Consider the following 20803-nt stretch of genomic DNA (forward strand, 5'->3'; position numbering starts at 1 on the left):
TAACTCAAAAACGAATAATTATGGCAAAGGATGGAATAAAAAAATGTATTTTTTCTCTTAATTTGAGCAAAAGTCTCCTGATTTGGAAGCTCTTTACTCCCTTCCAGCTTGAGGAGAGCATGGTTCGTGCAACATTACCTCAAGGCCTAAGAGGGATTCTCAAAGAAAGCAAAAATCAAAAATTATAAAAATTTGTACGAGAGATTTAGAAACTTATGTGACAAGTTGAGGAATGGACAAATGACATGGCAGAGTTTCTTCCCTCAATTGGTCACAATTTGTATAAGTAGATTAGATGTATAATTAGATGTGTAATTGTATTTTAAAAAACAATGTATATGCACATATTTATTTTTGTATCAATTTTCCGATTTTCTGTCTAAAATTTCTGTATTTATCTCAGTATGTATGTATCGGGCCTATTCATTTCACAGGCAAAGCACACCGTGAAACATAAAGAAGTATTTCCATTATATTTATTTACATTTTGTGGCAAATACATTTTTCTTCAGCTTTAGAGATAGGCGTGAGTATTAAATTTGATTACTGGGTATACTTAGAAATAGTTTATCATCAAATTTTTAGCAATTTATTCCTATATTTCACTTGATTTTCCAACGACAAATTTTCCGCTGCTTTTTATAACCAAATTTTCCGCTACTTTTTTTTTTCATCTCGTAATTTTCCGTCGCCTACTTTTCCTTTAATTCCTGTCTCGTAATTTTCTTACAATCAACCATACTCGGATTTTCGTCTAGTTCAGTGTCTCAAGTGTAGACCAAGCTCTGGATCACGCGCATAGAATGCGTCCCTTGGCCACGAATTAGCAGAGTAGTTAAGATCATGCCTTATTAATGATCTATGTGACGGCAAATTATTAACTAATATTTCCTAAACTGTGGCCCTCGAGGTCTGCTCTTGTGCTCCTCTAAGACTGTACGTTACGCCAAAAGTTGACAGAAAAAAAAATGAAGTTGAAGTGGATTGCGTTTAACACTATGTTTGCCCATCCTAAACTGGTATAGATTATACACATTGTAATACTACAGATGTATGTATTATTGTACAATATTCTTAATATTAAAAAAAAAAAACTAATACTGCTAATATAAAATTAAGGATATTTTAATTAGAGTATTACTATTATAAAAATATAAGTATATTGTTATTAACAAATACTTAAACATTGTTTTAAGAAACAATAAATTTGCTTAAAAAGTTCAGAAGTGTAGAGTGCATCGTATAACAATCTGACTAATAAAAGTGATCCCTATGTGGAAAAGTTTGAGAAGCGCTGTTGTAGACCATAGAAGCTAGGCGGTGCCATAGACCAGTAAACCAGAGATAGTTTGTCCAGTTCCTTTTTCATTTGCTTCTATCAAAAATATATATATTGAAGGTTGAAAAAAAACTGAAAATTAAATTTGCCAGTTTTACGTCCCACGATTATGTCGTGTAGGTTAAAGGAGAAGGATGATGAGGATGAATGAAGTGATAGAATTAAGTACGGTACGTAGGAAGAATCGGGATAACCCCGTGAAAACCCGAGCAAAACCCAACGGTGTATTGAAAGTTGAAAATTAAGCAATCGGAGTACATGGATATACTGTATATAGAATTAGGATTAGAAACACCAAGTACGAGAACTGTGTAATTTTTGTAGAACTATATATAGACCTATATTGCATAATTTTAACATTAGTTGACATGTATCATGCAGATGATTCAACTAATTCTGTGACACATAATCTGGAAACTAGTACTTCGTCCGTAGAATGGAAAATTTTTAAGTCGTCACGGAAAATGGCTTCCGGATAATGACTCATTAATTTTTAAGTTAAATTTTTAGCTTGACATTCCGTGATTAAAATTACTCATTGTTCGTGGTTCTTGACCTCTCTTTGTTGATTTAGTTTCCATGTCGTCCAGTCCCCCCCCCCCCCGCCCACAGGAAATAATAATTCTTTTAAGGATTTAGAGGTAGCCTGTATAAATAAATGCCATATTATCAGATTTATTATTATTGTTATTAACAACTAATGTACGTAGTTTGCATTGATCTGGTTTTTCACTTTTCATTATGTCTATGGGATGACAGAGGCTAGGGAGCTCCAGTTTTTTTTGTAAACATTCATAACACATTTATGTTATCATAAACAGTATTATAATAGCCTATGACACATATAGAAAGCACACTAACTTTAAGGTTTTAACAATTTTCGTTACTAGGGTTACCACCTTTCCAAAACAAAATGTCAATGCTTCATGCAGCTATATATAACCAATTTGAATAGTATGTAGCGATCGGGGCGATGCCCCCCCAGAAGAGGAAACTTTCTTATTTTATATATAAATAAAATCCATCTCAGAGTTTGGAACTCTTAAAAGTAGTTCTAAATAGCAGTATTACAACCCCTTCCCCTCAGAAGTCCGTCCTGGATCCGCCCCTGATGTAGTTTATGTATAGCATTCATTATATGTTACGTATCTAAATACATGTGAAATTAAAAATAGAAATAGTCAACTCTACCCAATATTTTAATGTATTTTTTGTTGTTGGAACAGTACCGTTTGTTATTACTTCGGCTGCTGCAACTTCCAGCTCCAGTTCTGCTGCATTTGCTGCTCTCATCTAAATGTATATTTCTGGTTAGTTGTTATAGCCTTGAAAAGTCGATCTTCACCAATTATAAAATGAGCTTAGACTTTCTGTTGGCAGGGAGCCCGCTATCTGTCTGTCGCTGTTGTAGTTTCCTCTTATTTTCAAGGATCTGTATAAATAATGTCGAAACTAAGTTCGAATAATAATAATAATAATAATAATAATAATAATAATAATAATAATAATAATAATAATAATAATAATAATAATAATAATAATAATAATAATAATAATAATAGTAGTAGTAGTAGTAGTAGTTACCAACTTCATCAATAGATATGAAAGTCAGGACAATTTAGGAAATTTTTCTCCAAAATCGCGATGAGTGGCATCCCTACTCTTGACATTTCCCACCTGATTTCACGTATTTTCTAAATAACAATGATAATTTGGGGAAGTGAGCAGTTTATTAATTTTAAAATGCTATTAAATCAACTAGAAATAGTTTCCCGATTCTTTGAACTTCTTTCACGCACTATATAAATTTAAAGTCCGACAATTAATGACTTCATAAACTGCTACCAATTGCAGATAACTAGCTTTTTGATTATTTTCATGGTAGATTAATTATTTTCTCAATTTCCAATATTGTTTATATTTTTTGCTTATCAATCCATAGTAAGTTTTTAAAAATGTTCTGAATCAAAGTATTTAAGAAAATACGGAACATCTCCACCTGTTAATTTTTGTAACTCGTTACAACAAAGAGAAAATTATGCGTTTGGGGTTTAGAATTGATAAGTTCATCCCAGGATTTTGTAAACTAAAACTTTAGAGCAAAAGGTAACGGGATTATGCTCTGGATTGCTTAACGAAATCGAATTTAACACTTTTTGAATAGAAATACATTTTGGTTTTGGAGGGTGGAAAAGAAGATGGAGGGGGTAGGAAAAGTTTGCATAGCACTAGCTTCGCACGGTTGGTGATTTTTTATTAGGGTATAATGAGCCTTTCGGCGTGTTACAATTTATCTTCTGAATTTTGGCATTTAGACTATGGTTAATCTAATGGCTTCAGATAAAACTCTGGCGCGAAAACTACACGGTGGCTCAGTAGAGCGCTTACCTCTGCTGCATGGGGTCCCTGGTTCAATCCCCGGCCAAGGAAATTTGTGTCCATGGGTTTTCTCAAAATACTCGTTTCCTCCCATATTCTCATTCCACCAATTATTCCATCATCATTCACTTGCCTTAATCATCCGTCTCCCTTAGCATAATCGTCGGAACCCTGGAACCCAAGGAAATGCCAATTTGAAAACCAATCAAAATATTGAAATGAAAATTAAATTCATTTCAGATTTCATTTTCATTTCAATATTTTGATTGGTTTTCAAATTGGCATTTCCTTGGGTTCCAGGAAATTTATGTTATGCATCCCACCATATCTATGGTTTTAGTTTGGTTGCCTAAGTACTTACTCCAGTACTTGTAAGTCAGCGTTTCCTAACCTTTTTCAACTTGCGGCACACTACATGTGTAACTTGAATTCTCGCGGCACACCCATATTGTATATTATTGGAATACAAAGTAGAAACTGGATGCAGTTAGCTAAGGATAGAAGTCAGTGGAGAGCTTTTGTGAACGCGGCATTGAACCTCCGGGTTCCATAGGCCATAGAGTTAGTTAGTTAATATTATATATAATATTAACTAACTAACTCTATGGCCTATGGAACCCGGAGGTTCAATGCCGCGTTCACAAATGCTCTCCACTGACTTCTATCCTTAGCTAACTGCATCCAGTTTCTACTTTGTATTCCAATCTCTGCGAGATCCATCTTAATATTGTCCTCCCATCTGCGCCTAGGTCTTCCTAATGGTCGTTTTCCGATTGGTCTTCCTCTCAAGACTTTGAAAGCGTTTCTACTTTCTTCCATTCTAGCTACATGACCCGCCCACCTAAGCCTCCTAGACTTCACGACCCTAACAATGTTGGGTAAACCATATAAATTATGTAGTTCCTCGTTATGAAGTTTCCGCCATTCCCCATTCCCGTTCCTCTTGGGTCCGAATATTCGTCTCAGGATCTTGTTCTCAAATACTTTCAGTCTATGTTCTTCCCTCAGAGTAAGTGACCATGTTTCGCAGCCATACAGAACAACAGGCATGATTATCGTTTTGTATATTTTAAGTTTCAAATTCCTCGACAGAATTCGCGACGACAAGAGATTTTGAACCGAATAGTAACACGAATTCCCTGCTTTTAGTAGACATTTAATTTCTCCGTGAATATGATTTTCGTCTGTTAATATTGATCCTAGATATTTGAAAGTATCCACTTTATCAAAAGTATTATTTAATATTTTAACGCATCCGTAATTTGCTGTATTCCGGTCCCGACGCACTTCCATGTATTTAGTTTTCTCTGCATTTACTTCTAAACCCATGTCCCTGCAAGCGTTTAATAAGATCTCTGCATTTCTTTCTATTGTTCTCCTATCATCACCTATTAAATTTACGTCATCAGCATATGCCATAACCTGGTGAATACCGTTCAATTCTAGACCCTGGTTGCTATCTTTGATTTTCCTTATAGCGTATTCCAGAACGAAGTTAAATAGTAATGGCGACAACGCATATACTCTTTGTAGTGCTATATATATAATATTACTATTATTATTTGTAAATATAAAATATCGTGGTATTTTTCTGTGATTACTGATCTCCTTTTTACAGAGAAGAAAGCTCGATCACTGGTTTTCTCCCGTGGTAAATCATTATGCTTATTTTTCATTTTAATTTTAAAATAGAAAACAATTGCAATGAAATACAGGACTGGAGTTTTTTAAAATTTACTTTCTCTTTCCAAAACTGTATCTAACCTTTCACTAAAAAGGAAGATCACTACATAACGAACAAATAAACAAATCTCCTATAACTTTAAAATACAAATGTAGGTAACTTGTATGCATGTTTGCTTTGTTGAATTTATTGAATGATATGTTAAAATTTCAAGTTACGAAATAGTCTGCAACAATAAAGAAGCAATAATGGTTATGATAATGATAAATACGTTTTTCAACATTAAAAAATGCACAGAAAAGTAACACAGTATGAAACTTAAAATTGTAGATTTATAGTAGAGTAGAGGTTCATAGTAATGTGAAATACAAATATACACTTTCCCCTATGTCTTACAATTTGGTTTCTATAGAATTAATAATTTGTTTCGATTTCCCCGCGGCACACCAGCGGACCATTCGCGGCACACCGGTTGGGAAAGGCTGTTGTAAGTTATAAATCTTGCCGTATGTGTTTCATAGGTTACCTAAGTTCAAACTGGCGGACCAGAGAAAGGTATCATAAACCAACAAAGGTACATAATTTCCCTTTTTGGTATTAGATTTTGGTTGCATCTCGTTTGCCGTTGGGAAACACTATTGTGAGCTTCAAATATATTAGAACTAGTGCTGTCGAAATTGGTTTTTGAAAAAAGTGAAATTTCATAAAACCGAAATGTCAGTTTTGAAAACCGCCCCCCCCCCCCCAAACCTCTGTGGCTGGTTGCGGGCCTGGTGAAAAGCATGTCTAATTATTTTAAACGAGTAGTTCAAATATCGAATATCGTGACTCTAATCTTGAAAAGTTCCAAGAAATGAACATATTATTAAAATAATTGTAATTCTCACACTTTTTCCTTCTCATCCAATTTTCTTTCCATCTTGATCAAATATCAAAAAACACTGAAAGACGTGACTAATTGTTTTAAATAAGAAGTCCATATATCAAATTTCATGTCTCTAATCTTCAGATTCCGAGATATGGGCATTAAAACATTGTCACTTATCTTCCTCCCTAATTTCTCCTCGAATTTCCAAAAATCTTTCCTTAATGGGACCTTACATCACCTATCGTATGTCCTGTGCAAATTGCAAGTTTCTAGCTTGAGGACTTTGGCCTGAGCGTTGATCAGTCAGTGAGAACTTTTTAAGGGACCGCGGTGGATCAGTAGTGGAATGTTCCCTCTGGTGCATGGCGTCCTTGGTTCGATCCCAGCTTGCGCTAAGTGAGCTTTGTGCTGGACAAACACAATGTGTGTGGGTTTTCTCGGGGTTCTCTCAATTTCTCCATTCCACCATTTCATTCATTTTTGATCATTACCGTCTCCTTTAGCTTAGCCGGCATAACCATGGGACATAAAACGTAATTTTTTTTCTCCTATATATATATATATATATATATATATATATATATGGAGAGAGAGAGAGAGAGAGATTGTAAACAATAATTTTTAGTCACTACATTTTCAGAACAACTACTAATAACTACATTTTCAGAACACCTGTTGCTAACACAATTCAAATATTTACCAAAACAGTACGGATGATAATTTACCTTCAAAATACGCTATTTTCTTCAGCTCAAGTTCTATTAACCGAAATATATCCGTTTTATCTTTGGACCACATTATAATTAAAGGAAAATTAGAGTTTAACTGTTGATCATAATTTTGGGTTACATCTCATTAACCATGCCATGTAATGTTGTCTTGCTACCATCGTAATGAAAAATCTGATTAGAGGATAGTACAGTATCAGTTTCGTCCTAATAGTTGCCGTGATTATCGTAGAGCATCAGTTTTCAAGTTTGCGAGAAACATAACACGGGGCGGCGAAATTTGTCAAACTATATTCTTTAAAATAAATATTTCTTGTTGGAAGCAGACTTCGTGATGATGGTAGTTAAATTTACTAAGCCGACTTTCTATTTGAATAATACCTAGGTATATTCAAACATCATGTTTAGGTCACATTAGTTTAAAGTCACATGGACAGTGCTAAGTCAAATGGTCAAACAAATCCCAGCATGAATTGCTTGATTGCTGTCAAATACAAGAATTCAATTCCCGAATAGTAGCGAACATTTGTTCCACTTAGTTAGTTATCATAGTTTTGATATGAACATTAGTGTTGTCTTTGTTAGAAACAAGTTCCTTATCATTGAAGGTGGAAACAATTTTTTTCTTTAAATATTATTATTATTATTTTAACATATTTAGAAGGAAAACCTAGAAATAAAGATAAAAGAGCTAGTTGCACTGGAACTGCAAAATGATATGTTGGGATTGAAGCTCGATATTGAGTTCTGATGAAAAGGATTATCATCTTTCCTCTGCAGGTGTGTTAGCTTTATTTTTCACTAACATAATAGATTATTATTTAAAGAAACAAAACGAAAACGAGATTACGTTTGTGGTGTTTAGGCCTTTCTGAGTGCGAGTACACTGTTTCTCCCCTTCGTTGTTCATGATGGGGTAGCATACTTCAAATCGTGACTTTTAAGATTTGTTTTTTCTGGAGAAAGGGGGCCGGGAAATGATGTCATTGCACGGGACGGCAAATTGCCTGGAGTCGGACCTGTATTTGCGAAAATTACGCGAGACTTTTTAAACCTACTGATGTCATTTTGTTCAGTTTATGAATACTATCGATGTCTAATGTCTCATCTTTTTTATCAAACGATTTTAAATGAGAAATTAATCAAATGAGGTAATATTCCGGCACGTGCAAAATTGCTTATAGGCCTATGTTCTTTTCTTCTTTTTCGTTTAAAGGGGAAGGAGAGAAAAAGGAGAAAACACGTGTACAGACTATGTGAAAATAATACATTTAGAAATAGCCTATTTAGCGAGTGAACATAATGATGAAGGCAGAAACAGTGGCCCATTTTTATTTTACAACTTCAGGGCAAAATAAATATCAATGTTGCAGAGCATTTAACGAAACGTGTCGTTCCTATTATTACGTCAAGAAAAGTCAATCGAAGGTCAACCCAAGAAGAAATTTCATTCCAATGACATAACATTCTTCTGACACTGACGTCCCGCAGGGAAAATGACATAAAAACCATAAATTTGTTGCGATCATACAGGTACCACTACAAGTTCATAATTATCAATTCCCATGCAAATTCCCTTGTCTATGTTATGTCATCTTGGTTCATTTATACATACGTATATAATAGCGAACAGACACTGAAAAGACTACACTTGGATAGTGGTGAAAATAAATGGAATTTACAATTGAAAGTCACATGCGAAAGCTTCGTGTTATGCATTCATTTCATGTTAGGAAGTGGAATAGTCAATCTATTTCCTCCCCTGCTCCATTTCGTGGTCTTCTTCTTCTTATACTACTACTACTACTACTACTACTACTACTACTACTACTACTACTACTATTATTATTATTATTATTATTATTATTATTATTATTATTATTATTATTATTATTATTATTATTATTATTATTATTATTAATAATAATAATAATAATAATAATAATAATAATAATAATAATAATAATAATTTGGACACATTAGCTCAGTAGTAGAGCGTTCACCTCTGATGCACCTCTGACTTTTATTCGATACCACGCCATATGAGTTTGTGGATAACAACACACGGGTTTTCTAAAAACAGAAATGACTTTGTATACATATACAGCCGCGGATCCAGAATATGATCAAGGGAGAGGCTAAACTATAGTTTGCCGCTTTCTAGTGTAAAGAACGTAGGATTGAAGCCCATTTTATCCAGTGTATACCTGAGCGTCAAGGGGAGGTATAGCCCACATAGCCCTCCCCTTGGATCAGCGTCTGTATACGTCTGTATATATAGCCTATAGCTGGAGGTATAGCCCATATATATATATCACGTTCACGTTTTTTAGAAACTTTGAACACAGTTACACGATTAATTTTGAGTTAATTGAAATTCGGCATATTGACATGTTCGCTATTTGCATCTCACTGAACATTCAGGGTTCTCACAGTCAACCTTCTGCGGAATGAAGATCTCTAGGACTGTTCTCCACAACCATCTATGTTCAACAATTCTTTTTCACATTACTTCGCAGTGTTATTACGTATTTGTTAGATTATATTGATCTTTTATTCATACCTAGGTTTACCAGGTTAAATTAATGTTGTATAACTCTCCTATCAGGACTATAGGAAAGAGTTGGTTATGTTTGTTACGAAAACCTCTCGCAATGCACCCCAATTAGGAATTCAAGTGTAAACCTTAAGCATAACCACAAAATTTTGACGTAAATTTAGTTGGGGATCTACAATCATTCTTTGTTCTAGTCGTCCCCCTGAAGTTTTATATGCCAGAGACTCCCATGATTAACACTATCATCTGTTGAGAAGTTTTGATGCTCTAACTTCAAAGACCCATACATGGAACCTCCGAGAAAGTATACTTTTTGAGACTACAGTAAATGAGAATAATCAAACTTGGTACGTCTGTGTTGAAGTTACATGTAAACAGGCACAGAATAAAGTCTGTTAATTAAGATATTACCACTGTCGGGCGTTGAAACATTTCATGGTGTAGCTCAGAAGACCATGAGGTCAAATGAAATTTATACTCGACCACCTCAAAGTTACACGCTTTCAAGCAAAAGAAGAGCCATGAAGATCAGTGCACCTATGTCGAAGTTATGCGTCAGAATATGCATATTAACGTCGATTAATTACGCTTTCCAAACCACACTCATTGAGAAGTTTCATAATCTAGCTTCAAAAACTATGATTATATCCTGATGAAATTTATATGCAGTGACCTCTGCATTTACCTCTGGTGTGTGGGGTCCCGGGTTCGATTCCAGTTCGCGCTAAATAGACTTTGTGGTGGATGAACACCTTGTGCGTGGGTTTTCCTCGGGGTTCTTCCGTTTCCTCCCACTCTTAATCCCATCATTTTATTCATTTCTCATCTTCACAGTCTTCCTTAGCCCACACGGCATACTCGTGGGAAGTAAAACTGAAGGACTTCGAAGCTAAAATTATATGGGACTAGAGATGCACCCACGGGGAAGTCCACCAGGTCCGGATTCCCCCTTCCCCCCAAAAAAGAACTTCCAACGTACATTTGCACACTTTCTTAATAAAAGTTACTTGTTTAACTGAAAAATGATTGATGTAGCATGAACATCTGATTTTATACGTCATCTCTACTCTTTCTCTTATAATGTGGCCCCACGTAGAGTGGTCGCTAACGCTCTCGCCTTTGGTGCGAGCGGTCCCGGGTTCGATTCCCGGTGGGGGCGCTCGGTCGAAAAAGTGTAACACGCTTTTTCAGGCCAGCCACTCTGAATGAGATTTTCACCACTCATATCCGGGCAAATGCTGGGGTGGTACCTAACTTATACCTAACCTGGTGGTTCCTTCCTTCCTTTCCCCGGATTATGTGCTCGTCGAGGGACGTCATCCCTCAAAACGTGAAGGGCTAAATGGTCTTAAATGCCGAAAGCCCAGAAATCTAAATTCTAAATCTTTCTCTTATAAAAACAATCTAGTTTTATTATTTATTCCTGAAAATGTAGGTAGAAATATTTTACAATTACTTATCTGGTACAGAATAATACACTTCAATAGTCTACTACATAGATCTAATGGACCTCCCCAACAAAAATTTCTGGGTGCGCGCCTATATGGGACCACCGACTCTTTCAAAGAAAAAAAGGAATTATCAAAACCGGTGGACCTTATATTAAAGTTACGCGTGAACATAGACACATTGGGCCTTATGCAGATTCGTTTTGACGTATGATTAGCGTCATATTAATGGCCTGACTACTGCAGGAAACATACGTTAGTAGAACTCTTTAGTACGGTACTAATCACACGTCAGAACGACTTTGCACAAGGCCCATTATATATATATATATATCCTCCTTTTTTAAGTCGGTTAAAAATATAGGGCCTTATGCAGAGTCGTTTTGAAGCGTGATTAGTACCATACTAAAGACTTCGATTAACATAAGTTTCCTGTAGTAGTCAGGGCTTTAGTAAGACGCTAATCATATGTCAAAACGACTCTGCATAAGGTGGATAAAGTTGAACTGTTTCTCATTAACTATGTTGTATACTGTCCTCTTGCTAGTGTCTTAATGAAAGGCTTAATGAAGCTATGCTTCAATATCAGTTTCGTCTTAAGAGGTGATGTGTGGTTGTCATATGTATAATATCAATTTTATGTCGATTTTCTCAAAATACGGATGAGGACTTAGTCACCCATATCATTTCGTGCAGCTGGGTGAGATATATCAATTGGTATATGCCTCATCTTTGTACATTTTCACACTGTTAAACGCTAATAATATTTTGTAGTATTTTTCGTTCTTAGTGCCCAAATATTCTGCCTAGGTAATATAAAATAATCTGACAGTTGAGCTTAAATTTCAAATCGATCAATTGCAAACCAATCGATATTAATAACTTTGTAACTTTTCTGTAGTCGTAGTGCAATAAAAAGGTCGCTTTTTTCTTTCTTCAAAATTTCGTAATGAACATCAGGCATGGAAACAGCTTCTTATCTCTGATGACACAATCACAACAGGACCATAACACCGAATCATGACGTCATTCCAGTTTTCCTCCAAATGCAAGAGACCTTTCAGAACGGAAGTGTGACAAGGAATTTATCTTCACAAGGAATGTATTTTTGTGGCATGACTTTTCCCTTCTCTTCTACCCCCCTCACTCCCCCCTTATATTCTTCCTTATTTTTGTCGCGTGTATAGACAAATGCTTATTCTAGGTAGCGAAAACGTAATCGATCTTTCTCTCGGTTTCAAGGTGATAGTAAATATATATCAGCGCGCTTTTTTCCACCAAGTCTCCCCTCTCCGACAGAGCTAAACTTCCCGGAAGTATATGCGTTATATGCATATGGCTTCTTGTTCTTATTCATCTCCACTCGCTTAGATACACATCTGCATCAATGCGTTGAGGAAGAACGTGTAAGAAAAGTGCTTGCCTCTCATAGCGGTAAAATAATTCTGAAGGATTTAGCAGGTGATTAATGCCTTTTAAAAAATTAAATCACTATGGCTATTTACATTCGTTACATGTATGTAACTGTATTCTTTACATACACGTATTCGTTTCTGTACTGTTCGAAATTCTCGCTCTTTTAACACTAAATTGCAACTAGTTATATTCTTGCAAATCGTGAAACTCCATGATGCTAAGAAGAAAAGGGGTGGGGGAAACCTAACTGTTTAGGCTTAAGCATGACATATTGAAGTATGACTAAATATGTCATTCTACCAAAAAAAGAACAGAACTGCACATGCTGCATGCTTACGTCACAAAGTCAAGATACCTTTGTACTGTTTTACAGTATCGCAAAAGCTTACTTAAATCAGCGTTGTTTCACAATAGCATCGATTTGAAATAAATACTTAAAGAAAAGAACACAGGAGAGTAAGAAAATAGTTTAAATAAATCTTAAGATCTTGTTATACATCACTGTAATTTAACAACGATCGAATTGTCGTAGGTTTGCCAGTTACTCACCGTAATCCGACGAAGAAATATTGTTATGTACCAATGTGTATATCTATTCATTCCGCTTACAACCTTAAACTTAGATAATCTATTATCATGTCTTGCAGGCTTTTTACATTTGTCGAGTCTGGCTTTTGGCCTTTATCGATTAGAAGCAATTAAAACAAATCACAAGTCACCAAATGCTAATTTTGGTCTAGATGGATTACATGTTTCTCAGAAATAAAATTTTTCGCATAAGGACGGTTTTCCTTTAAGCCAAAGGATATTATGAGGAATGAATGATGATATACAAATAAAAACGTAAAACATAATAGAAAACGTTAAAATGACACTACTAATAATAATCACGCAACTTCACACTACTGCAGCACTTGATGTTAACCATCTTGAAACTTGTACTCAGTGATGCCAGTTCTATGACCAAAATACCTCCAACGTTTGTAACACTCGAAAATTATCCGTACGCTCAGCGTAAAACAGTGGCGTCATTTCGGACTTTGCTGGGGAGAGGGAGGAGCAAGACTCTATGCCGACATAAGAGTTTCACAATTAGTATAGAGTTGAGCAAAAAAATCTGAAACTCAGTGGGGTAATTGCCCCCTGCCCTCCCCTAATGATGCCACTAGTGTAGAAGAAAGAAAGAAAAACAGGGAGAGATCCAGTAATGATTTCAAAAAGTTGGCCAGGGAGAAGTTCTCCTTGGGTCATATATATCCGAGCATTCCTAATGTGCATTACTAGTATTTTCGCAGTACAGTACCACTTTAATCTCCCGTGTATTATGCAATCAACAAACTGGACTTCAGATATCTTTACGGACGAGAAGAAACAGCAATACAAAAGCTGACTTAATGTATTGTCTTTTTAAAGTGATTGATTCCACTCCGGGTTAACCACTCTCATCTCACACTGTACAGTATTCATTCAAATTCTTGTTACAGAAAACCAAATTTACATTATAAAATTGAAAGTGACTATGTTTGTGACTCTTAATCTCTTGAACTACCGACCGATCTCGATCAAATTTTCAACGTAGATGCGGCTCGGTCCTGGAAGTGGTTTTGTTATTTCACTTTGATGATAGAACTTAGTGAAGGGGGAGGTATAAAAGATAAAACTTAACTATTGAATCATCCAACTCATCTCGATTAAATTTCCAACATAGATTAGGTTCAGGCCTGTGACAATTTTTATCATTTTACTTTGACGGTGCAACGTAGGGGGAGGGGATTTATATAATTATCAAAAATGATTGATATAAGTGCCGAATCCAGTTTTCGTGGTCGTTGAGATGAACAGTGACACTTCTGATGCTGTTTAAATCCAAATTCAGCCCCGTAACTTGGGGAAGGGGGATGGGGTATAATATGAATGATATCAGTGTCGAATTCATAGTTTTCGGGGTCATTAAAAATATCGAAAATGACCGATATCAGAGAGCGCTTTAATAATAGTAAAAAGTGACTGACTAACGGAAGATATTACTATTTTTCTTAATTTAACCAGCGAACAAAATGTTTGATGCTAGTATTTCTTTAAAAAAAAAAACTTGGAAATACTGGCAAATACAAGAGTATTTGTAAGCAACGTGTAAAATTCGCGTAAAATATGACCAAAAATATGTTTTTTTTATATTACTTTGAGCACCAATATGCATTTATATCGCCAATATAAATCGTATTTTTCTGCTCACACGAGTCAGAAATGTCTTTATTTCTAATTAGGCATGTATAAAGATGCTAGGATAAAAAAAATGACGTCATATATGTCGCGCCTTAATGATAATGAAATGAATGGTGAATAGACAATGTGTAATACCTATATAAATCTTTTTTATCACTCCTATCCGTTAGTTCAACTTCCTACAATAGGATACTAGGTGCGGCAGTCGATTTGGCCTGTCTTGCAAGTGAATTTTGAATTTCGTGTATATACGACACTACTTATTAAATGCCAGGGGCAGATCCAGGGGGGCGACCAGAAGAGGAAACTTTCTTGTATTATATATAAATAAAACCCATCCCAGAGTTTAAAGTAGCTCTAAGTAGCAGTATTACAAACCTCCCCCCCCCCCAGAAGTCCGTCCTGGATCCGCCCCTGTTAAATACCTAGCTATAAAATAATTTCAAAGGCAATTTCGAACTAATATTTATTGCGTTTGCTTTTATAATCGATTTTTAAAAAATGAAATCTAATAGTATTACCATAATAAGTATTAAATTTACAATTTGTAAAAGTGTTGTAAACTGAAAATTGGATGGAGTAAGAGATTTGTCATTTAGTTTCATCAATAGTTCACAAGATGAAGAAGTTTATGGAACATTTGAAAGCGTCTATAGCGAAACATATACTAAAAGTCTATTATTTCTTTCATGAACAGTTGTTTTTTAACGTCGAGATATCAAATATGGACCGTGTCTTAGAAGAATGGCGGATAATGAGCTCTCCAATGAATTAACTGTAATTTGCATATAGCGCGAGAGGTGCTGGTATCTGGTAAGGTCGCTCAGCTCAATTTTGCTGTTCGAGTCCCACCTTTTCATTTTCTCTCTCTCTCTCTCTCTCTCTCTCGTCATTATCATCAATATAATTGTGTTAAGTGTTTTAAATTTAGTTCTTAAGTTAAAGATTAAACTAGTCCAAACATCCCATTCTGTATTTGAACCCACTCTACTTACAATCTTAGAATTCTCATGAAAATCAGTTAACTGAAGCTACTTCAGAACTTAACAAAATGTTATAAATTCAAGATAACGAGAATAATACATATATTTGGAATGATACTGATTCGAATTATATTTTTAATGCACTTCGTTCCTTGTCCGTATGTAAAGACAAGTCTGGTTCCAAGTATCAGACATATCAACACATTGACTCTGCTTACCTTAAGCAGAGAAACAACTGAGAATCCTTTTGGGGAAACCCATTGTTCTGTATCAAACTGGTCTTTCCCATGCTTCAGCAACGTTTGAGCCGCAAACTCACTGTTCGTAGTTTTCAACATACGTATATCATCATAAATTAAACGATTCTGTTTTCTCACTTAGGAATTCTTTCTCCAGTAAACTTGTCCAGAAGGAGTGTTCAATTTTATAGTGGTAAATCCCGTTGTGTGGGACGAGCTGTCTCTCTTTGCAACACACAACAAGCTACAAGTCCGAAATAGGTTTGAAAATGCATGTTCTTCTACCACACACATATTCAAGTATTCAGGTTATAAGGAAAGAAACGCATATGATCGTACTGTCATGTATGCAGGACACTGATGCAAAGTCAACTCAAGGTTACACGCTGATAACTTTATTCTTATTTGTGGTGTTACAGCATTAATGATTATTAGCATATTATGCTCGGTTTCGATCCTAGTAGGAGTCAACCCCTCTTAGGCCGGCCGTATATGGACCAGAAGACAGAACAGTTGAGATTCAGTACTGTGAGCAATGCAACCAAACCTCGTAGCGCATTTCACTACAGCACGTGCTAGACAAAGGACTCTCAAAATTATGACTAAAGCACACAGTCAGCGCACTCAGATCTTTCTCTCTCTCCGCATCTTCTCCTGCCTCGGCTTGGTTGGCTTTCCTCTAGTCAATGTGGAGCTGGCCTTATTCTGGGCAGAGTCGAACTAAAGGAGGAGGGAATAGCATCCAGAGCTACCTCCCCTTGTTTATCAGCTCCATAATTAATTATTTTTATTTTATTTTAATCGTAAATGCAACTACCTTCTCTGCTCTCAACCAATGTTTCATGAACTTATTCAGAAAGCGCAAAATCAGTGCTTAACCTCATCATCCCTACAATGACATGGTGAAGTCTAATAATAAACCGAAATGATTTTTTTCAGTTTTACGTCTCACGTATATGCCGAGTATGCTAAAGGAGACTGTGCTGATAATAAATAAATGAAATGGTGGAATGAAGAAAGTGGGAGGAAACGGGAGTGTCCCGAGAAAACCCCCACAAACTGTGTTTGTCCACCATAAACCCACTTGTGCGAACTGGGATTGAACTATGAACCCCATGCGCCAGAGCTGAACGCTCTACCACTGAGCCACCGCGCCCTCCTAATAATAAAGTGAGTCAGGATCAAAAGTTACAAGTGAATTACTTCTCAGTAACAAATTTTTGATGTTTTATGTAACCTAATGATTTGTAATCTATGAAGAAGTTGTGGGTATGTGGTTAGCGTTACGCATCTTTGATGCGGAAGACCCACGTTCGATTCCCCGCAAAAGCTCATGTGGTTTGAATCCCACACATACCTGAAAGTCCACATCTCATATAGCGTCGCTGCCTAAAAGGACACTGAAATCAAATCCTACTAACCAAATGTATAATAAATCTGAAGTCTCATTTCGAACTACTGAACCTGACAGATCTTTCTACAAGTTTATTATTATTATTATTATTATTATTATTATTATTATTATTATTATTATTATTATTATTATTATTATTATTATTCCCCACTGCGTCACTGGTGGAGCAATCTCCTCTGGTGGGAATGATCCGCGGTTCGATCCCAAGTCATATGAATTTGCGGTGCTCGTGTTGGTAGGTTTTCTCGGTTCTGTTCCATTTCCTCCTCCATTCTCATTCCATCATTTTTTTCATAATACTTCACTTTCATTAATCATTGTCTTTTTTAGCCTGAAGGACATAACTGTTGGAAGTTGGTAAGAGTTGGTAAGACTAATAGAGTTGGTAAGGCCCCAGTCGCAGTCTACATTGCAAAAATAGCTTGCCCGGATAAGGGTTAAAGATGCAACTTGGTTTAATGGTTCTCATTCCTATCCTTACTTCTCTTTTCCATTTGCGTGTCATATCTTCATTAGCAATAATTAAAAATATTCGGCTGTCTATTACTTGCTTCCTCTCCAACTTTCGTACGTTACCTTTTTAAATCCATATTTGAAAAACCCTATTTAAAATAACAGTTATAGTTTTTATTCATTTGTATCTTTTATTTTAGTTAGTACTAGTTTTACACTCGTCTGGTAAGTTCCTGATAAAATTTAACACATGAATATTAGTAATTCTGTCATCGTCTGATAGTCCTAGATACTAATGCCACACATAGATCTTTAACTAGTCTTATGTGCTAGTTAAAAAACGTGAAACTTATTAGTAGATCATAGAACTGGTTATTTTGTCAGCTTAAGGTATTACTAACATAAAATAAATGTTATTTATGTTTTAGTGGGAGCCTGGTGTGCAGATGACCATGGTGCAGTTGGAGTATGCAAGTTACTACCTCAGTGTTCAATAGCTGTGGAAATGTTACAACAAAACGGAGAACATCCTAAAATTTGTGATTTTCGTGGAAATATACCAGTTGTGTGTTGTGATGAAAGATTACCTATTAGAACTACAAGTACTAGAAGACCAGTGTATGTGCATAGACCTCAACTCACAACAAGTACAAGAACTCCTTATACAAATTTTAGACCTCAAACTTCGGGAACAAAAAGACCAATTACTCAGGAAACTTATAATTACAATAATAATAATAACAATAACAATAACTATAACAATAATAATTATAACAATAATAATAGACCGATTGAACCATATCCAAGACCTCCACAAGAGGAAAACTATTATAGGCCGCCTCCTCAGGAAGAAAATGTACATAGGCCAATTTCTTTTGGTGAAGAGCCTGAATATCAAACTACAAGACCGCCTTATACTTCCAAAAGGCCGCATTCCAGTTCCCGTCCCCCACCATTGCATAAACCATCTCACTCAAGACCTCCATCTTCTGGAAGTGCAGGCATACACAGTGGAAAGCCAACACAAAGACCTTCAAATCCATGGAATGCTCAGCTAAGAAAAAGTGAACAAAGTAAGTATTCGTGGTTTAATTCACTTTTAATTTAATATTTTATTTATATTTATACTATATATAGTAAAATCCACAAGTATCCTTACGACAGACGAACTTGATTGAAGTTTTCAAGCGAAATCTACTACGATTTATTAAAAAAAAAAAAAGATGTAACAAATAAGATAGGATCCTAAGTTCAGAGGTGTCACAGATGAGTTATAGCGCGCATGTCGCGCCCATGAGGTTATTTGGAGGGAAATAGTTTATTTCTTTCTTTGAAATGGCACGATCAAACTGAAGTATGGTAAATTTAGTTAGGAAAGAGAAAAGTACAATAAGAATAGTAAATTTGAGGGGTTACGCTCAAGCTCCTGCCTGAATCCATATCAAAATATCGTTTGTCAATTTTATTTTCCGTTTTTGTTCTATGGCAATCAATATTGGAACCGCAAGTGGTGGTCCCAAAAGTGGAATAAAATCGAGAATGGACCCTATTTTTGCGGTACTAAAGTTACTTTAAAATTCCTTTTTCACAATCTGTTACAGTTTTTCACTTTGTCACTTCTGATTTTACTTCTGGTTTCAATAAAGCAATAGAGATCAAATTTATTCTTGATACGCTGAATTCATATCAAAAAGCAATTTATTGATATCTCTTAACGCTTTTGCTATATTACAATCAGTATTGGTACTGGAAATTGCAGTGCATTACTGATCTTGTCGACAGACAAATGAACATAGATAGCCGTTCTATGGTGACAGTTTCGATGCCTCTTAAGTCCAACTTCAGCCACCCAGTGAGAATAAGACCTCTTTGCACACCTAGGGTGAGGAAAACACACATAAGAATGACCGAAAACGGCCGATATTAGCGTCGCATCCGTAGTTTTCAGTGTGTTGAGATGAACAGTGACACTTCCGACGCCGTTGAAAACCAAATTTAGCTCTATTAGTACTCCTGAGACGCGGGGATTGGTGACCCATAGTACTGTCAAATCCATAGTTTTTCGGGTTGCTAATTTAATGGATGACACTAGTTATAGCATTTACCAAGTTTACATTTAACTCCTCCTTCCCCCCGTAAGCATCCCTAGGCTGGTTGGAAGGAATTAACATATAAAAATAATGGAAAACGACCGATATTAATCTCGAATTCAAAGTTCTCGATGTCGCTAAGATTAACAATTACAATCCCGAAAGCGCAGCTTCTATCGGCATGGAGGTGAGAAAGGGTGAAAAATAAAATATCGCAAAGACTGAAATTGGTGTCGACGAAACTCCACACCGGATTTGGCTCGAGTCGACTCGAAACTCGACCCCAATTCAAGTCGAGTTGGAGGACATTTTTCGAGTCGAGTTCTCGGGTCGAGCTCAAAGATATCTGTTTCTAGTCGAATCGAGTGTCAAAGAAAACTCGCTCGAACTCGCTCGTGTCCATCCCTACGAGTAACGCAGTATGGCATTTTATCAATGTTGCTTTATATGAGAATGTTCATATATCAAGTAAAAAATTTGTCCTTGCATTTTCATAAAGCGATTCAGAACGTGCAGTAATAATAATAATAATAATAATAATAATAATAATAATAATAATAATAATAATAATAATAATAATAGCGGTAGTAATAGTAGTACGGAAAATTGAAGTCATATTTTTTTCACATTTTTAAAGTTTCGGACCTAAAAGTGACGCGTTAGTAACGCGTTACTTTCGAAGTAAAGTAACAATTACTTTTGGGGGCAAGTAACGCGTTACTAACGCGTTACATTTTAAGAGAAAGTAAAGTAACTTGTAACGCGTTACATTTTTACAAGTAACTTACCCAACACTGGGAAATATCTTAAGGTTAGAGACATGAAAGTTGGCGTTTGGACTTAGCTATCATTTAAAATAATTAAAAACGTGTTTTAGTGGTTTTTGGTTTTTGATATAAGACCCAGAAGGGAAGGAAAGAGATAGGAAGAGAAGCTGTGGGAGTTGCAATGATTATATTAATATGTCTCTCAGAATCCT

The 20803-nt window shown here is 35.7% G+C and overlaps 1 protein-coding gene across 1 annotated transcript in view; it reads left to right on the forward strand.

Moving 5' to 3' along the window:
• The window catches only part of LOC145668386 (serine protease snk-like), an 81366-nt gene that overhangs the window by 18720 nt on the left and 41843 nt on the right, over window positions 1-20803 (forward strand). The window contains exon 2 of the mRNA XM_081736174.1: window positions 18163-18807. Within this exon, the coding sequence (XP_081592300.1) occupies window positions 18163-18807 (645 nt within the window). The remainder of the gene's footprint in view (window positions 1-18162; window positions 18808-20803) is intronic.

The sequence above is a fragment of the Thermobia domestica genome, chromosome 13, assembly GCF_964235325.1.
Source record: "Thermobia domestica chromosome 13, izTheDome1.hap1.1, whole genome shotgun sequence".
NCBI classification, from domain to species: Eukaryota; Metazoa; Arthropoda; class Insecta; order Zygentoma; family Lepismatidae; genus Thermobia; species Thermobia domestica.